This window comes from Saccopteryx leptura, chromosome 13 (assembly GCF_036850995.1).
Source record: "Saccopteryx leptura isolate mSacLep1 chromosome 13, mSacLep1_pri_phased_curated, whole genome shotgun sequence".
NCBI classification, from domain to species: Eukaryota; Metazoa; Chordata; class Mammalia; order Chiroptera; family Emballonuridae; genus Saccopteryx; species Saccopteryx leptura.
The window spans coordinates 9,041,482-9,058,735 of NC_089515.1; the positions used below are offsets into that span (position 1 = coordinate 9,041,482).

At 48.4% G+C, this 17,254-nt stretch overlaps 1 protein-coding gene across 12 annotated transcripts in view; it reads left to right on the forward strand.

Moving 5' to 3' along the window:
• Window positions 1-17,254, forward strand: part of FGFR2 (fibroblast growth factor receptor 2) — a 103,250-nt gene that overhangs the window by 64,538 nt on the left and 21,458 nt on the right. For 4 of the 12 annotated variants that reach the window (XM_066355711.1, XM_066355718.1, XM_066355720.1 and 1 more), the window contains 4 exons: window positions 793-983; window positions 2,062-2,209; window positions 5,700-5,902; window positions 14,810-14,961. In XM_066355711.1, coding sequence (XP_066211808.1) covers window positions 793-983; window positions 2,062-2,209; window positions 5,700-5,902; window positions 14,810-14,961 — 694 coding nt within the window. Of the gene's footprint in view, window positions 1-792; window positions 984-2,061; window positions 2,210-3,472; window positions 3,618-5,699; window positions 5,903-14,809; window positions 14,962-17,254 lie in introns of all 12 variants that reach the window. The other 8 variants (XM_066355712.1, XM_066355719.1, XM_066355721.1 and 5 more) reach the window with 3 other exon arrangements.

The window sequence follows — 17,254 nt, forward strand, 5'->3', positions numbered from 1 at the left end:
GGAACTGGTGTCTCTTTGTTTTTTTGTTTTTTTTTCTTTCTTTTCTTTTTTTTTCCAGTGCCACATCTGAATAAACCAAGGAATGCTTACTTGTGCATCTAGCGTTTGGCACGCAGTAACACTTAATATTTATCAAGGAAATGACTGGGGGAATGAAAAAATGAACAAGTGGGGTGAATTCCACAGCAAAGAGAGAGAGCCATTTGTTCGTTTAATCTGTTTATAACTTTGGGCTTTAACTGTTAATTTACTTAAAAAAGAAAAAAAAGTGATAAAAGTCTTCTCAGAGCATCATAGAAATGTATTGGGAGACACTGCACGTTATAGGAGCCATTTTTGGTATTCACGGTGACATTAAAGTAAATCTTGTCACCTGCCTGTGATGTTCAAGTTATGGTCAAGGTGAGTCTTTGGTCATTGTCCCACATGGATGAAGTGGAGAGGGGCCCACATCCCTGCCATTTGTCCTTTCGATTGTCAAAGTATTCCCCCCCCCCCCCCTTGTTCATTAGGTGGCCACGAACCACCAGCAATTTGAGCTATAGTAAGTTTTTTTCTCAGGTTTCTAAATAAGTATTACGAGGGTCGCTCTCTCGCAGTTTCCTTTGAAGTCGTTTTTTTTTATGAGGCGTTGGGCAGCCATGCTGTTTCAAAGGAGTCAGCCAGCAGACTTGAGACCTTCTTGGCTTGAGTTCACAGCCTTCTTCTGGACAACACACCTTATTTATTCTTCTCCTCCCCCTCCCCCACTTCCCATCCCGACTCCCGCTTATTCTACCCTCTCTCCACCAGAGCGATCGCCACACCGGCCCATCCTCCAAGCCGGACTGCCTGCAAACGCCTCCACCGTGGTCGGGGGTGACGTGGAGTTTGTCTGCAAAGTTTACAGCGACGCCCAGCCCCACATTCAGTGGATCAAACATGTGGAGAAGAATGGCAGTAAATACGGGCCCGACGGGCTGCCCTATCTCAAGGTTCTGAAGGTGAGGACTTTCTGAAGCCGATGGTACCCCCAACATGAGTTCTTTGATTTCCTGTTGCATTTGAGGGAGGATGCTTCTCTTATTTGACCGGCTGGTATAGAGTGTGTTATGGGGTTAGGAGATATCATTAAGCTTGCTAGTAAAAATTCAGAAGGGAACTTTGGGGTGGTGGACAGAGGAACCGCTGAAGTTGGAGTCAGAGTAGTTCAGTTATTTGTCAGCCCTGAGATCTGCAAGATGTTGAGGCTCAGCTGCATGTCTAGAAAAGTGGAGATCATGGTATCATCTCCCCTCCAGGGGAGGCTGTGCAGAATGAATGGGTGAAGTATCCAGAAAGCTTTATAAAACTCCCAGGAGTTGGACTGATGTTTATTATAACACTGTTGTTGTTTTCTCTTAATGTAACATTAGGCTCAAATTTTCATAGCCACCTTTTAGAAACAATGTAGAGTTTCCTTTTCAAAGAAATCCCTTCACCTCTGAGATTCATTCACATAAGATATAGATGGGAAACTTTAGAAGATGCTTCTGCACTCATGACATGTTGAACAAGGGACATTTTCTACTCGTGTCTCTTTGGCTCCTTGCAAGTCCCCATTTTAACAGCATCAGCCTTTTTATTTTTTTTAGCTCTGTCTTGCTGTTCAGGATGGTGACAGCAAGCTAAGCCTGTGCCACATCCTAGTCCACTGTCCACCATTACCTCCCACATTGAGTTGCTCATAGAGCAGGTCCTTAAAAAGAACAGCCTTCCAATAAAACCGTAGGCGGTTCCATTAAGAACTCTCAGCCCACAAGGTGTTCTCTCCAGCCGAGGACGCTAAGGGTCTAACAAGCTGGAACAAGGTGACTAACCTGGGGCACTGCTCACCCATCCTAGGTGTCTGTCACAACCTTTCACCCCTCTCCACTGGGTCACTTCCATCCACCATTGACTTATATTGCTCTTCCATATCCCTTCAGTACTGCTGTTCACATGTAATGGAGTTGTTTTCTTGTGGTGTATTGGTGGTGGGACCCTAGACGATGCGAAGTCCTTCCTGGTTGGCCGTTATATTGTTCTCTGTGTCTGTTCCAGCACTCGGGGATAAATAGTTCCAATGCAGAAGTGCTGGCTCTGTTCAATGTGACTGAGGCGGACGCTGGGGAGTATATATGTAAGGTCTCCAATTATATAGGGCAGGCCAACCAGTCTGCCTGGCTCACTGTCCTGCCCAAACAGCAAGGTAACAACGTTTTTGTTTTTTGGTTGTTGTTGTTGGTTTTTTGTTTTATTTTTTTTAAGAAGGCTGAATATAGAAGCTGAAAGGACTGGTGCTTTGGGAGACTGCAGGCAGCTTGTAGGATAACTCTGTGGCCTCGGTATATTCATAATCATCTCTCTCTGGTGATGTGGCTGGTATGATACCAGCAGCCATGGAAAAATGCCCACAATGTTCAAACTGCTTGCTCTAATTTCTTCTAAAGATTACCCTCCACCCCACCCAGGTTTTAAGTCATTCCTTCTGGTTTGTCTGGTTTGGGCTGCACAGTTCCCATCATCACTGCACAGACACCATGGTGAACGCACACCGGTGATGCCTATTGTTGCAGCATTGCATATCAGCAGAACCCCTACCTCCTTCTGCCCCCGACTGTTAGAGAAAGAATTGGCACCGTGTAGTTTGTCCGACAAGCCATCATTTCTCTGGTTTGTATAACTGGTGCTTATGAGGTGCTGCCCTTGACCTTGCCCTCCCAAAGCTGGGGGTAGTCTGCTTCATGAATGTACGGCTGGAAGCTGTTGAAGGCAGCCTGTTGACTTTCTTAGTTTGTCATGACTCACATTCAAATGCTTATATTTAAAAAAATAAAATAAAACAATGGGGGGAAGCGCAGTTCTCTGCGATCAAGATTGAGCTTCACTCCATTCTGTTTCAATGCGACGTAAGTCAAGGTGGTTTCGCAGGAGCGAAACTAACCAGGGCCCGGAACCAGGACGAGCCTCCGCTCTGGCGGGTTCCCACGGGGTCAGAAGGGCGTGACAGGAGGTCTGCTCGGACTTCCCTGCCGAGTTTTCTTTCACAGCACGATAATTGAGGCAGAACCATCCTTTGCTCATGGTGGGAGTCTGCAGCCCACAGAACCAGAACCTGACTTGGACTTTCCGGGTGCTCCACTTTAGGAAAACCACCCTAAATCCAAAGCCAAGCCGAGCCGAGCCATGGCCAAAGAGACCGGCTCTCTGTGGGTCGATTTTTCCATGTGTTTCCTTTGCATGCATCTCTAGGTGGTGAGGCGGTGTGGTGATGGGCCTGCACAGGTGAGCTGCTCCGTGTCGCTCAGTGTCTCTCGGTTGTGGGCTTTGTGGACGGCTGCAGTCGGAATCTCCCCGCGGCCGGCACCCGCCGGAGCCCCGGGGTGCGGGGCCTCGCGGCTCCACGGCCCCCTCCGCAGTCATTCCTGTGTGTCGTCTAGCCTCTTCTTCTCTTGCTTCCCTTGTTTTCTAGGCTGCCGGTGTTAATACCACGGACAAGGAGATTGAGGTTCTCTATATTCGGAATGTAACTTTTGAGGATGCTGGGGAGTATACGTGCTTGGCGGGTAATTCTATTGGGATCTCCTTTCACTCTGCATGGTTGACAGTTCTGCCAGGTATATACTGCTCTTTCTCTCCGTGGTTTGTTGTTTGTTTGTTTTTTCCTTTCCTTGGTTGATTGCTATACAATTAACACAGCTTCTGTTCTCAGAAATGGCCCCTTTTATCGTTCCATAAAGATTAAAAAAATAAAATGGTTAAAATCACCCCCCCCCCCCCCCCCCCACACACACACACACATCCAGGGATAAGAACGTTGCCTTGGAAATTCACTTACAGTGAGATCCCACACTCACATTTATGATAAAATGAAAAGTCACTCTGAACACCCAAAGGGATCTTCTGTTGTCATTGAGTCGATGTATAAATTTGCCCATGCCCACTTCTCTTGAGAAGCTGAAATTACTTTGTAAAATTCAAAGTAATTTTTCTTTGCTCATTTCAAATTCCACGTTGCGAACCCCTCCCCTCCCCCATATCCTTTTACCCCACATTCTAGTTTGAACAAGATGTAAACAGATGGACGTGAAGTGGAGGTGCCCAGGAGAGGCACCTGAATGTAGGGTGTACAGAAGCGGTGTGGTACCTACCTCGGGAATCGGTGGCTTGCTGCATGTGGCGATAGAATGGACTGTCAGTCTGCTTTTACTGCAAAGCATGCTCTTGCCTTCGTGAGCTTGATGTTATTTCTACCCTACGGAGAAATCAACATCAGCGAAGCCCTGTTGCCTGAATATGGCTGCTGTCTGAATCTTTAACCAATAGCTCTCTCCTGGTCAAACATTTGTGAAAAGCACTGTCTACTTGGATGCATCTGCCTCTTTGTCATTTTTATTGTGAAACTGCATAGACTATGATTTGCTAGCTCCTTAATGTTCCACTCCAGTTGTTAACGCCTTATTTTTAGAGTACGGTGCCTACCTGCATGCATATTTTATCTTTAGCAAAAATGAATTGATCGTTGTATTTTGTGCTGTGCTGCTGAGAGTTTTGACTGTCTTGCAAGCATTTTTCTGATTACAATGTGCAAGCTATAAATAATACCATTGCATCCATTTTTCCTTTTGTCATGGATCTGCTTTGTGAATATTTGCTTCGAGACAGTGAGATGCCTCTTAGCTCGAGCTTGCTTGTACTTAGTGGCCCGGCATTCTGCAAGTGCCTGGTTGGCACTCTGTAACCAATTTGCCTGACAGTACCAGCATATTAACTAAGAATGCAGTTTGAGAGAAGTACTCTTTGGAAATACACTGCTTGTTGATTGACCATTGAGGACTAAGGAGGGAACAGACTTTATTGGAAGTTGATATAAGAATGTGCTACCTTGAGTAATTATGCACAGACTCACATGCAATGCCGTTTCTATTTTTTTAAGAGAAAAAATCATAGTGATGTATCAGTGTAACCGGATACACACAAAAAAATTGTAATGGTTATTGCTTAAGCAGTATTGTAAACTGTTTATGGTATGGCTATAACGATACTACATTATAAGCAATTCTACATTAAAAGCAGTTGTTTGTTTAGTTAAATAATACACTGGGCTATGTTAAGGAATTTGACACTTGAGGGGGCAGCCTACTAGATGAATCTTTATTTCATTTTGTATGGGACTGTGTTCATGTGGGTTAATCACTCTGTCACCTCTTCCCTTGAAAGAGCTTGCCCACGTAAGACAGAGGCATCGTCCGCTCAGGAACAAAGTGGGTCTTGTTCATTTTTAAGAACTTGGTCTGCATCAGAGACCATCATGGAACACAGTCCTTTTATTGTGGGTGCGGCTGGCTGTCCCACACTGCCCAGGTGTCTGTGGTCTCATAGCCTGCCCTGGTGCCTGGTGGCAGCTGACCCATCACGGTCACTGGGTTGCAGAGGCCCACTGCAACCCAGTGAGGCAGTGGACAGTGGCCACCTGGGCCCTGGTGGTAAAGTGAGGAGCCCTTGGGTAGCCACCCTCATTCCAGAGAGGCGCATGGCAGGCCCACGGCCTGTGCCGTTCATAGCCTTGAGTCCTCAAGAGCCCCTTGCCGTGAGCAGTCATTGCCTGTCGATGCCTCTAGTTGTGCCAGAATGCATCAATCCAGTGTCCTAACTCTGTGGCCTGCTTATCTCTTCCTCCCCTGTGAACCACCATCCAGCCCCCGTGAGAGAAAAGGAGCTCACAGCTTCCCCAGACTACCTGGAGATAGCCATTTACTGCATAGGGGTCTTCTTAATCGCCTGTATGGTGGTGACAGTCATCGTGTGCCGGATGAAGACCACGACCAAGAAGCCGGACTTCAGCAGCCAGCCGGCTGTGCACAAGCTCACCAAGCGCATCCCTTTGCGGAGACAGGTAACAGAAAGTAGATAAAGAGTTTGAAGAAATTGACCCCTCCCCCATGCCCCAGCCAGCTCTCCGGTCTTTCCCTCTGCCTGGGTGCCCCCTGCACCTGGGAGCGTCCAGGTGCGAATGGATTTAGCGTGCCTTCCTGCGGCCCTCTCATGAGTGTTTGGGGCTCGGAGAGTCAAGCCCTGATGCGTCAGTGGGGTCAACCGAGTCAAGTTCCCAGGGCAAGAGAGCACGAGGGTGTGAGACTCAGAGAGCTAATCAGCAGGACTGGAAATAACGCGGGGAGGCAGACCCTTGTGCGTGTGATGAGACTGAAGAGTCGCGGTCTCTTTGAAGCATAAGCTACTTTTGTTCCTTGTGAGCTAATGCTTCCTCCCTTCCTCCCTCCTTCCTTCCCTCCCTCCTTCCTTCCTTCCTTCCTTCCTTCCTTCCTTCCTTCCTTCCTTCCTTCCTTCCTTCCTTCCTTCCTTCCTTCCTTCCTTCCTTCCTTCCTCCCTCCCTCCCTCCCTCCCTCCCTCCCTCCCTCCCTCCCTTCCTTCCTTTCTTTTCTCTCTCTCTCTCTCTCTCCCTTCCTCCCTTCCTTTTTGAGATAGGCTTATGCCACTAGTTGGAAAGGGAGGGACTGTAGTTCTCTTGGATTTATTTATTTATTTATTTATTTATTTATTTATTTGAAATCAAGGTCAGAAGCCTGTACCCATGATGTCTTTCCAAACTGAATTTTGGCTCAACGGCTCTGATTCTTAAAATAGAATTAATTGTATGCCTGTGTTATGTTGTTGCTAAGTCATTCACAAGTGTGGCCATGGGTTTGGTGCGTGAGTGATTGCTGTATTGAATAGGCAACAGGTTGTTGTTAACTTCATGCTTGGGCTTCCACGGTTTCCTTTTGCTTTTGCGTGCCTGCTGATTGGTTTAATTTTGCTTTCCGGGGAGGGGGGAGATGGAGGGAGCTAGAGCCTGCACCTCTGCCTTAAGCCAAAGCCCCGCCCAGCTGAGCCACGTGGGACAGGAAGGAATGGTGTCTCCCTTCTCTCAGCTCACAAGGGTGGGAGGGGGAGACAGATGTGAACGCAAAATGTTTACAGAACTTTTTGGAACTTGGTTCCAATAAAGGTATTTTTTAAAAAAACAGCAAGTAAAATGGCTAACACAATGGCTCTAATTCGAGGTGTATTTAGTAGAGTTTACAGGTGCTTGTTAAAATTGCAGGGTCCTTAGTCTCAGCCCCTAGAGGTCTTGAATGGGCCCAGAAATCTGCATTTTAAGCAAGACCTCAGGGGATTCTGAAATGGACTTTGAGAAACTGTGGGTTCATCCCAGCCCTGCCCCTCCTGGGACTGAAGGCGGCCATGACATTTTCTGGACGAGGCGGTGGAAGGATTAGGAGCCAGATGGTCAGCAGCAGTTTTGGCACCGATCTGGCTGTTCTCAACCCAGCTCCTTGTTGACTTCTTCGAAGCCATGCTTTACGCAGGTCTCCGTTCATGGAATCTGAGGATAGCGTTTGCAGTGTATGTCAGGTGCGGGCAAATGCTGAAATTGTTCTAGGAGCGAGGGAAAAAGGTCTCTACTGGGACACCCTTGCCCCACGAATGCTGTGGTTATTTAAAAAATGACACCACTGTCATTCTTGAAGCCGGAAAGCAATGATGGGGCCACTTACCTGGACTTGGGGAGAGTTCAATCCTGAAGTGACTCTTAACATGTCCAGGGACCTTCAGGTGGTCTAGCTGCCCCTTCCCCTCCCTCTCCTTTCCGCTTATCTCTGGGCCATTCTTACAGCCATCCTCATCAGAACCTGGCCTTAGGAAGCAGAAAAAGGAGTTGTATTCCCATCTCTATTATTATTATTTTTTCTAATAGGGAAAAATGCTTTCTGGAGGAAACCGATCCAGGCAGAGGTTCTGAGGTCTGTTCTTAAGTTGAGTTTGTATATAAGTTGGAACTTATATATAAGTTTGTATATAAGTTTGCCTATGAAATGCAACTTAGACAGATGCTTGTCTTAATGCAGTATATATTTTTACCTTTCCGTGCCTATATAAATAAGTAAACATTTCAAGTCTACAGAACCTAGCTCATTCATAACCTGGGGACTGCCTGTAATTTGGTGTTAGCCAGACATGGTCCCATAATTAATTTATCAACTTTTTTCCCCTGCAGCTGTTACAATGTTCTTCTTTTTACTTACCATAAAAGAGGCAGGTGCCCTTAAAATCCCCTTGACTCACTCCTAGCCACAGTTTTTATTTCTGGCCAGCTCGGGACTGGTCTTTCTTGACTGTCTGTCTCCGCCTAAGTTGGTCACTTTTCCCACACCCGAGGGAACTTTAGGATTCCTCCTCCTGCTTTCTCCCTCCCTCTTTCATTTTACCATCATAATTTTCCGAGTGCTTGGTCTCCACCCCCATCCATGAAAGACATGGTCTGCCACCTTTGCCAGTGGCTCCGAGGTTAGGGGACGGAGGGTTCATTTGAAATATAATCGCCTGTGGTTCAGTAGGATCAGTTCGTGTAAGAAAAGCAGAGGGAAGTGGGCACATTCCACTGGGAGATTAATTAATCTAGGAGATTAATTTATTTGGGGGGGACTGTTGACATTTCTTCAGCTCCTCCTAGATGTTAAGACGGGATGCGGGATTCTTCACAAAGAGCACTTGGTCCCTGAGCCCGGTCCCTTTGGTGGAAGGGGAGATGCTTATCAGGTCCCTGGGTAAAAGAGGGTTAGTGGACTGTAGCCGGAATGAAATCCCCAGAAAGGCCGGCAGATATGTTGATGAAAGAGCAAATACCACAGGGATGCCAAGCGTGCCTTCACCTGGCGGCAGGTGAGCCTGTAATCAGATGCCTGAGGATGGCTTGGCCCTAGGCAGTTACGCTGGAGGCCATGTTTTTTGCTGCATTGCCCAGCATTGCCCAACCTTCTCCACCGTATGGGTAGCACTTGCTCCCTGTGATCCCGGCGGACTCAGTTTTATCTTCTGGGCCCCGCCCCTTGCCCCCCCCCCCATCAAACCGCATTTCAGTCAACTCAGTCAGTTATTGTTTTTAGAACAAAAGGTGTTTTTTCTTTTTTCTTTCTTTCTTGATCCTATGGTGAGTTTGTCCTTCTTGACATTACTAATCTGTACTGGACTTATGGTACATGATAGACGTTTCAGTTCACTTTTTTGTCAAAAGTCTTTTTCTCCTGTCCGGAAGAAGAACTTCCTTGTGCTCATTTCCCAGTAACCATGAGGTGTTTTTGTTTTTTGTGTGTGTGTTTTGTTTGTTTGTTTTTTGAGCCTCTTGATGGGCTTTGGTATTTGGAGAAAGAAACAATTTCTTTTTTTGGTGGGGAGGCGGGTGGCACGTGGTCTGCCTGCCAGACCCCACCTGCTGTGCTGGGGCTGGGACACCGTGCCCCCGCGAGAGCCAGCGCGGGGCGGGGCATCTTTGTGAGCTGCTGGCGCTGGTGCGGGTCTGCAGTGCCGCGAGGGGGCAGTGTGGCTGTGGTACAGCAGGCTCTGCACACGCATGAGTGGAAGAGAGGGCTTCCCTTTCCATGTTTTGCACAAATCAGTTAGGGGCGGGGGGAGAATGGTGCAAAGGGCACTGAAGATATTTGTTCAGGAGGCATGTGGTGTTGGCTGGGTTCATGGCATCAGCTTTTCAGTGGCAACATCAGGTTCTTTCTCTGAGTCAGAGGTTTCCATAGGGCCTGATAGAGATTTAGCTGTCCCCACCTCCTGGGTGAGGAGACACCCGTGGGTGCAGTGCATTGTCATTTCAGAGGAAGCTGCAGTGTTTTTTCCCCTCAGACTTTGGTTTCTCCTTTTGGTTACTCATTTAGTAGATTGCAAGCCAGAGAAAAATCAAGGACGATCAAGGCCACGTTTTATAACAAAAATCTTTGAGGCCGGTGGCACGTCCCCAAGGGCATCATGGACAGGACCCAGGTGGAGGGGGGTTGGTGGAGCGTGTGATGCGAGAGCCAGTTCTTGGGGTTGTGTATTAATGGCTATGAAACATACACCAAGCTCCGTGAAGGGCAGTTTCACTTGTAGGAGCTCGTTTACACCCTAGCAGCTAAACGTCATGATCTCAGAGCATTTTCCGTAATTTGGTCAAACGGTCTCATGGACGCTCACGGGTTCCAGAAAACATTCGAGTCATTAGAGCGGTCATGGATGGCTTAACTGGAAATCTGCCCTCTTGTGTGGGCGCCTTGCCCTCCCCGGCCCCTGCAGCCGTTCTTGCCTCTCAGCCTTGGAAGGACCTTGACTGAGATCTGACCTGGAGTTTGGCTGATGTGATCTTCTAAGAACTAGTCCGTCTGGGACTGGTGAGCCATTGCTCTGATAGGTTTACCTTGCTCTCAGTCACCTCCAGGTGGTGAGAGCGTTTTGTATGGCTGGAGGGAAGTGATGGGCGGGGCTTATGGAGATGGTATGTTAACTCCAGAGCCTGGTGTTCTGGTTTGGGGACATGGATTCCCAGCCCGAGTCCGAGGGTTTCTCTGGCTGTCTGTGGTTTGGGGGTGTTTGTCAGGCCTCAGGAATAAATCCACAAATACCGTCTCTTGCCCTGGCATCTTTGACTACTCACCCTGTTTTCTGAGAGGTCCCCTCTGGTTGGGCATTCTAATCTAGTTACGTATAGAGAGATAACACAGTTTCTTGGGGGCCCTTTAAAAAGAAAAAGGGGGGAAACCCCAGTTCCGTGCGTAATCTCTCACATGTTCGGTGGAAACACACAGAAAGCACACTGAGCGAGAAGCCTGAAGTACGGCACATGGTAGAGAGATTCTGATGGTGAGCGGACTGGACCGAGACTGCGAGAATCCGCGCGAGAAAGCGCCTGGCAGGGCTTGTGAGTGGAAGACGGTCTGCTAGCGTGTTGGTGTTTGTTGTTGATCAATTACGTAATTGTCACCATCAATGGAATATTTTTAAACGAGATAAACAGGAAACCTTGGAATTGAAAAAAAACCGGGATCTGATGGCGAAGATGATGATTTGTGCTGCTCCCCCCCCCCCCTCGTAAAAAAAAAAAGAAAAAGAAAAAAGCATTAGTCTGATAGTGCTGAAGGATTTGGGGATTCCTCAGGGGCCTGGGTGGGAGGGGAGAGGCTCTGGTGAAACATGGCATCCGTCTGAACCAGGGGAAGACCCTTCTGTGAGAGGTCCTGCCAAGCTTGGACACGCGCTCGCTCCTGGAGTCAAGCGGAGTGAAGAGAAAGCCAGTTGTGCTTTACGGCCCCAGAGGGGGTTTTAAGAGCATAGTAAAAATGAATGGAGGTAAAATTAAGATATACCTCCGTAGACAGAGCGATTGAATTCTGTCGTTTCTTATACATTGGGCATTTTCTTACCTCCGCCCTTAGTGTTTTTTTTCCTTTAATAGAAATATTTTCCAGATTGGTCCATGGAATCTAAACCTCTATACTTAACAGGAATAAAGTTGCTGTAAGTCATCTTTTTCATAAACACGATTTAAAATATTTAATGATAATGACAGCGACCAAGTTTGGAAAGGTTTCCCATTTCCAAAGCTTTTCACGGGCAAACCTTGTTGGGACCCTCTGTTTGGGGAAGAGATGTATGTGCGTGAGCTTTTGCCAGGGGTCTGTGGGCAAAGAATCCTTTTGGCTCGTAGGTGAGCCGCAGAGCAGTTTACTCATGATGGAGTGTGTGTTTAGCTTTTCTGTACGTGAGCTGGTTCCAAGCTGCATCTGTCATTAGGACATCCTGAGGCTCCAGCTTTTCTCCTGTCCTGGACTGTCCCCAGGTCCTCTTGTCCTCTGACTCCTAGATGCTTCATTTCTGGGGTTTGCTCTGTTGTTTGCTGGAGCCCCAGCCCTTCCTGGCTGTGAGCAGAGGGTCAGATTGGTAGGTCTTCCTTCCGGCACATGGTGTGATAGTATCTCACATATAAAACAGCCCAAGGCTCTAGATGTGCCAGGTTCCTCACAGGGAGGTGCCATCATAGGCACCCTTGAATCTGGGCAGCAAATGATTCTAAAAGAGTGGCCAAGAAAAATGGTGGTGGTTTGGGAGCGAATATGAAAACTGAGCTCGTCGCAGGAACCAGGCTCAGCACTGAACACTGGACGGTGTGACCGCTATGCAGCCTCACAGTCAACACTGTGGGGAGAACTAGCCTGCTTTCCTGCGGACAGATAAGGAATCCCGAGTGAAGGAAGGTTAGGAGACTCCCTGGCGGTCTCACAGTGACCGAGCGTCAGAACTGAGACGGGGACCCCACCAGTCGGCTCTGTGGCCGCAGCTGGGTTGACTGCTTGGGCTGGGGGACCGTCACGGGGGGGCCCCGTGCAAAGACACAGAGATGCCACAACACTCCACGTGGCACACAGGGAAGAGACAAAAACAACGGTCTCATCATTTTTAACTCATTTGAGAAGTCAGTATATTTTAAGCGTGTGCTCTGTTTCCCCCTGCCCCCCCCAGGCATGCCTCAGTTCAGATTCTTGTTATTCCAAAACATATATTTGTTACAAAGCTACTTTTTAAAAACATAAAAGAGATGTATTCATGGTAATACAGTTTAAATAAGTTTAAGTGGTAATTCAGAAAGTTCTGAAACGGACAGATTCTGATCCCTCCCTCATCTCCCCACCTTTTCTCCTCCAAAACTGTAAGTGTCTTATATAGCCTTCCTGAAAGAAATGTTTACACGCGTGTTCTCCCTCCTCCCTGAGGGCGGCTGCTTCCTCACATTGGAGTCCGTGAGCCTTGCTGATGGGCGTGGCGACTTTGTTTTTGAAGGACAAGTCAACGAGCCCCGGACACTGCTCTTCACCTAGAACTGCGTCCCCACAGGCTCCTCCTCCTCCCCACTGAGCGTGGTGCACCCTGCCCGACAGTGCGGTTCTGGGGAGCCCGTGGGTCCAGCGGACCGGCTGCCCTGCTGGCCCTGGAGAGGGTGTCCCGGCTGGGCCTCCGCCCTGTGGGGCCCGTGTTGTCTCGTTCCCTGCGGGGCGGACTTTGACTTCTTGCCTGTGGTCGTCAAGCACAAGTTCCCAAAGCAGAGAGCGGGGATTTTGGTTTCTTCATGTGGGAGAACCTTCTAGAAGACTTTCTGGTTTTTGAAAACACCAGCCTCCTTTTGCATCCACGGCACATGGCCCAGACACACAGAGCATTAGGAGTTGAGGAAGTATCTTGAGGCCAAACTCGTTGCTGCACTCTTTCTGGGCTCTTCTCTGTGGAGGGAGCGCCCGCTGTCTGTGTGGCTGGCGGAGGCTGGAGATCCTGGTGGCGGTCACGGAGGGGCCCTGCTGCTGAGGTCAGCGCCCTGCCATGAGGTTGGGGCCCACGTAGGTCTGTGCAGGGGTCTTTGAAACCATTGCCTTTTTGGCCAGGGTAGGGTCCCTGCCTAGTCACCCCATGTCATTAGTGGGGACTAGGGGTAGATTCCACAAGAGTTCCCATGTTTCTTTTTTGCTTTTTGCTCCTTGCTTTGGCCATTTGTCTGTGCTGCTCGGATACTTGGATGTGCGGCCTAAGCTTGACCTATCCATGAGGCCTTTCTTAACTCCAAAATGAATAATTCTTCAGTTTCTTAAAAAAAAAAAAAAAAAAAAATTTTTTTTTTTTTTTTACCATGCTCAGAGCAAGTAAACATTGCTCATACTCTCTGCATCATAAAATTTAGGACTAGCTCTCTCTTCCAAAGGACTTCTCAGAAGGCTCAGAAATGTACGCACGTACGTTTTTAAAGATAATAGAAATTCTGCGTTAAAAATTGCCTTTTTGTTTTTAATACGGACACCAATATACTATTTGTAGAAAGATCCTTACCCTCATACCTCCCCTTATATTCTTGGTCATCTTGGGCTTCCAATTAAGGGCAGTCTGGGTCTACGAGGGGGAGAGTCCAGGTTTCCCGAATGGTATGTCCCCCAGGGAGCCCAGGTGCTGTGGGGGGGCCAGGCTCCACCTTGCGGAAGTTCATCATCAGTTTGCTCACCTGACTCAGCCTCTGCTCCTTGCTGTGCAGGGTGTTGGCAAACCCAGCTGGGGAGGGTGGTTGATCCGGGCAGTCCCGCGGGTGAGCTGTGCTGACGGGTCATGTTTGACTCTGTATTCCAACTCTCTTCGGCCAGTCTCGTTCATGGTTACAGTCGGCTGGTCTTCAAGACAGCCCAGGGTTGGACCAGACAGAGTCTGTAGGAATCCCCAGAGGTGGCCCTCAGCGGGCTCTGCACGTGCTTTATCCTTCATAGGAACCAGCACGGGCAAGATGATATTTAAGAAATGACCATTTTTATCAGACGCAGACTGACATGGCTGAGGGCCAGTGAGTGACCGCAGTGAGGTCCCGCCTGTCGCCAGGTGGGAGAGGAGCTTTCCTCGGGGAGGATGGATACAGATGTATTTTTCTTTCCCTCGACTCTTCGTCCCACGTGTTCCATCCAGCCACTAGCTTCTGACACTGAAGTTGACAAGAGGCAGTTGATTTTCACCCGACTGTCCAAAAGTTTTTATGGAATTTCCTAAGCACGACATTGATTCATGATCTGGTCTCAGGGAGATTGCTTTTCTGAAGCCCTGGGACAGGTGATACCGAGGCAGAAATGAGGCCCGTGGGGGCTGTTTCTAGTCCTCAAGTGACTGTCCTGGGGAATTAGGACAGAGAGAAGACTTATGCTTTGATCAGGCACTGTGTACAAACGTTGGAAAGCCTGGTCTTAGGAACGTGTTTGGATGAAATTTAGTCCCGTGTCGGTGGGGGGGGGGGGGGGGGGAGGCAGAGGAGTTGGAATCAGTGCTTTGGGTCTTCAAGTTGTGACTTTGGCGAGTCCCTGCTTTTCTTCCTTTCTAAGAGCTGACCGTCTGGCTGGGCTCTGGCCAGCGTCCAGCCTTCTCAGGTGGAGCCAGGATTACATCTCTGTCTGTATTTTGTATCCAGGTGTCTGCTGAGTCCAGCTCCTCCATGAACTCCAACACCCCCCTGGTGAGGATAACAACACGCCTGTCCTCCACGGCGGACACCCCCATGCTGGCCGGGGTCTCCGAGTACGAACTCCCGGAAGACCCAAAATGGGAGTTTCCAAGAGATAAGTGAGTATTCCATGGGGCGCATCCCTGAAGGGATGGAGATTGGGAATAAAGGGATGTAGGATTGACATTTCCTTTTTCTGACCCTTAACTGCAAAGATCTTGCTGTGATGATGTCAACAGGAGTGCGTGAGGTTATATTTCAAAATAACCAACTCTCAGAAAAGAATTAATTCTCTCTTCTTTCTCTCTCTTTTTTAAATAGTTCTTTAAAAAAAAAAAAGAGCTACTAAGCCATGGCTGGTCCCCAAACAAGATGATACCTTGTTAGCTTTTTTTTTTTTAACTTTATAACAATTGAAACCCGGTCAAATGGAATAAAAGTGGAATTATCCCATTTATAAAAAAAGTTCTGGCATTTCCACCTTCAGCTTACTAGAGCATGATTATTCTGTAGTTCACATTTTGGGGGGGGGGGGGAATTTGGCCTAGAAGAATATAAGCCTCCTTTAGAATCTTTGTCCAGTGTTGCCGTTTTCAGTGGTTATTAACGCACTATCAGGCTGAGAAGCTTCAGCTACGGTATCTGACATCAGATTTCCTGTGATTCATAGTATCTTCCTTACTGGATGGTATGAAGGTGTTTCAATCACATTTAGTTCGAATCACGGCCGCCTGGGCTCTGTTGAAGGCATTGTTGGGAACCGTTCATCTCTTGGGCTGGACTTGAACCCTTGCTCTGCAGGCCAGAGGCTGGGCGGCCTTTCGTGCTCCAGACTGCATTCCTCTAAGGAAAGGTCCTGGGACACCCCTCCCGGGGCGGGGCGCAGTTGTCGGCACCTGTGAGTGCACGTGTCCTTTTGTTTCCCTCCATGGATTGGCCACCTGGGAGCTCTGAACCGCAGAGCTCAGCAAGATGGCTGTGCTGGGCAGAGAGTCGGCGGAAACGGTCTTGGGCTGCCGGCCCTGTCTTCCAGGCAGGGACCAACCCTCACACCCCCTTCTGAAATGAAGTTCAGTGGCTGCTGAAGGGCCATCAGCTGTCTGCTGGTAATTAGGAGTCCACACAGCTTGAGAGTAAGGGAAGGTGGAAGTCTCTGACTCCACATCTACATCAGATCAACCGGAATAAGCTCTTGACTGGCTTCTGTATACCCACCCTCTCTGTCTCGACATCCCTAGTACCGCCCCGAGAGTCCGTCAGAGGAGTGTTTAATTACTAAAGAAACTTGTACACAAATCTGGAAATCCTACAGAGATCAGCTGTTCCAGAGACGAGAGCGGGGGCTTGGGAAGGAGGGGGAGCCCGACCGCACACCAGCTTTGTTTCCCAGCAGCCAGTGGAGAGGTCTCCATGTGCACCCTGAGCTAGCACCAGTTCGTTCTGTTGGAGTGTCTACTGACACTCCTGCTCATCTGTGTACTGTAGTGGAAGGACCCTTCATCCATGCACCCATTCATTCATTCAGTCATTCAGGACTTGTTTGCCAAACACTTACAGGCGAGGTGCCGGGGAACACGCAAAGAATGGTTGCTTTTCCTGTAGAATGTGGAGAGGGACGGGGGCGTCCCTCCCGGCTCCCTGGTTTGATTGTACAAGTAGGTGGGTTCACGAGTACATTCCTGTGTCTGTGGGGCCGAGTTGGGGAGCCGTGACCGTACTCGAAGGAACTGCCGCTCTCGGGTTCAGTCTGTAGTGTTTGCCACCTGCGACACCGCCGTCGACAGTGAGAGTCTGTCCAGAGGAACGGTTAGCTCCCACCCGGGGGTACCCTGAGTGTGGAAAATCTGAGCGCAAAGGATTTCCAAACAGTATTGAGCACAAACGTAGGTGGAGCGGCTTTCCAATGAATGAAGGCTATTTAGAAGCCGTTTATTAGATTGGAGGCAGACGTTATACAAAGAAAGGATTGTTATGCTTGTAGTAGCAGGGCAATAGGACATAAATTAGCCATTTTTCCAATGCAAATGTTTATTTTCTGCCAAGGTATTAAATTTAATTTTAGTTCGTCATAGAAACAGAATGACCTCAGCGTAGCATATGTTGCCCTCTGTCTTTGCTTAGCTTTTGCGAACCGTGGTGGACTTACCATAAATACTGTTCACTGAGGTCAGCTCAGTACTTCGCTTAAGTGGAAAACCACATTCACACGTATTTCAAACACTGCTTTATTCTCCTGGTTCCTGTAGCGCCCAAGGACAAGATATGGCTATTAACAGGATGTGTGCATGGGGCTTAGAAATTTAGTTGGATCTGTTCACTTTGGATTTTCTTTATTATTAATTTTGGGTAGTCATAATGAGTTCTGGACTGTGATGTGAAAGAAAGAATTTCCCTCGGTTTTTAGAAAAAAAT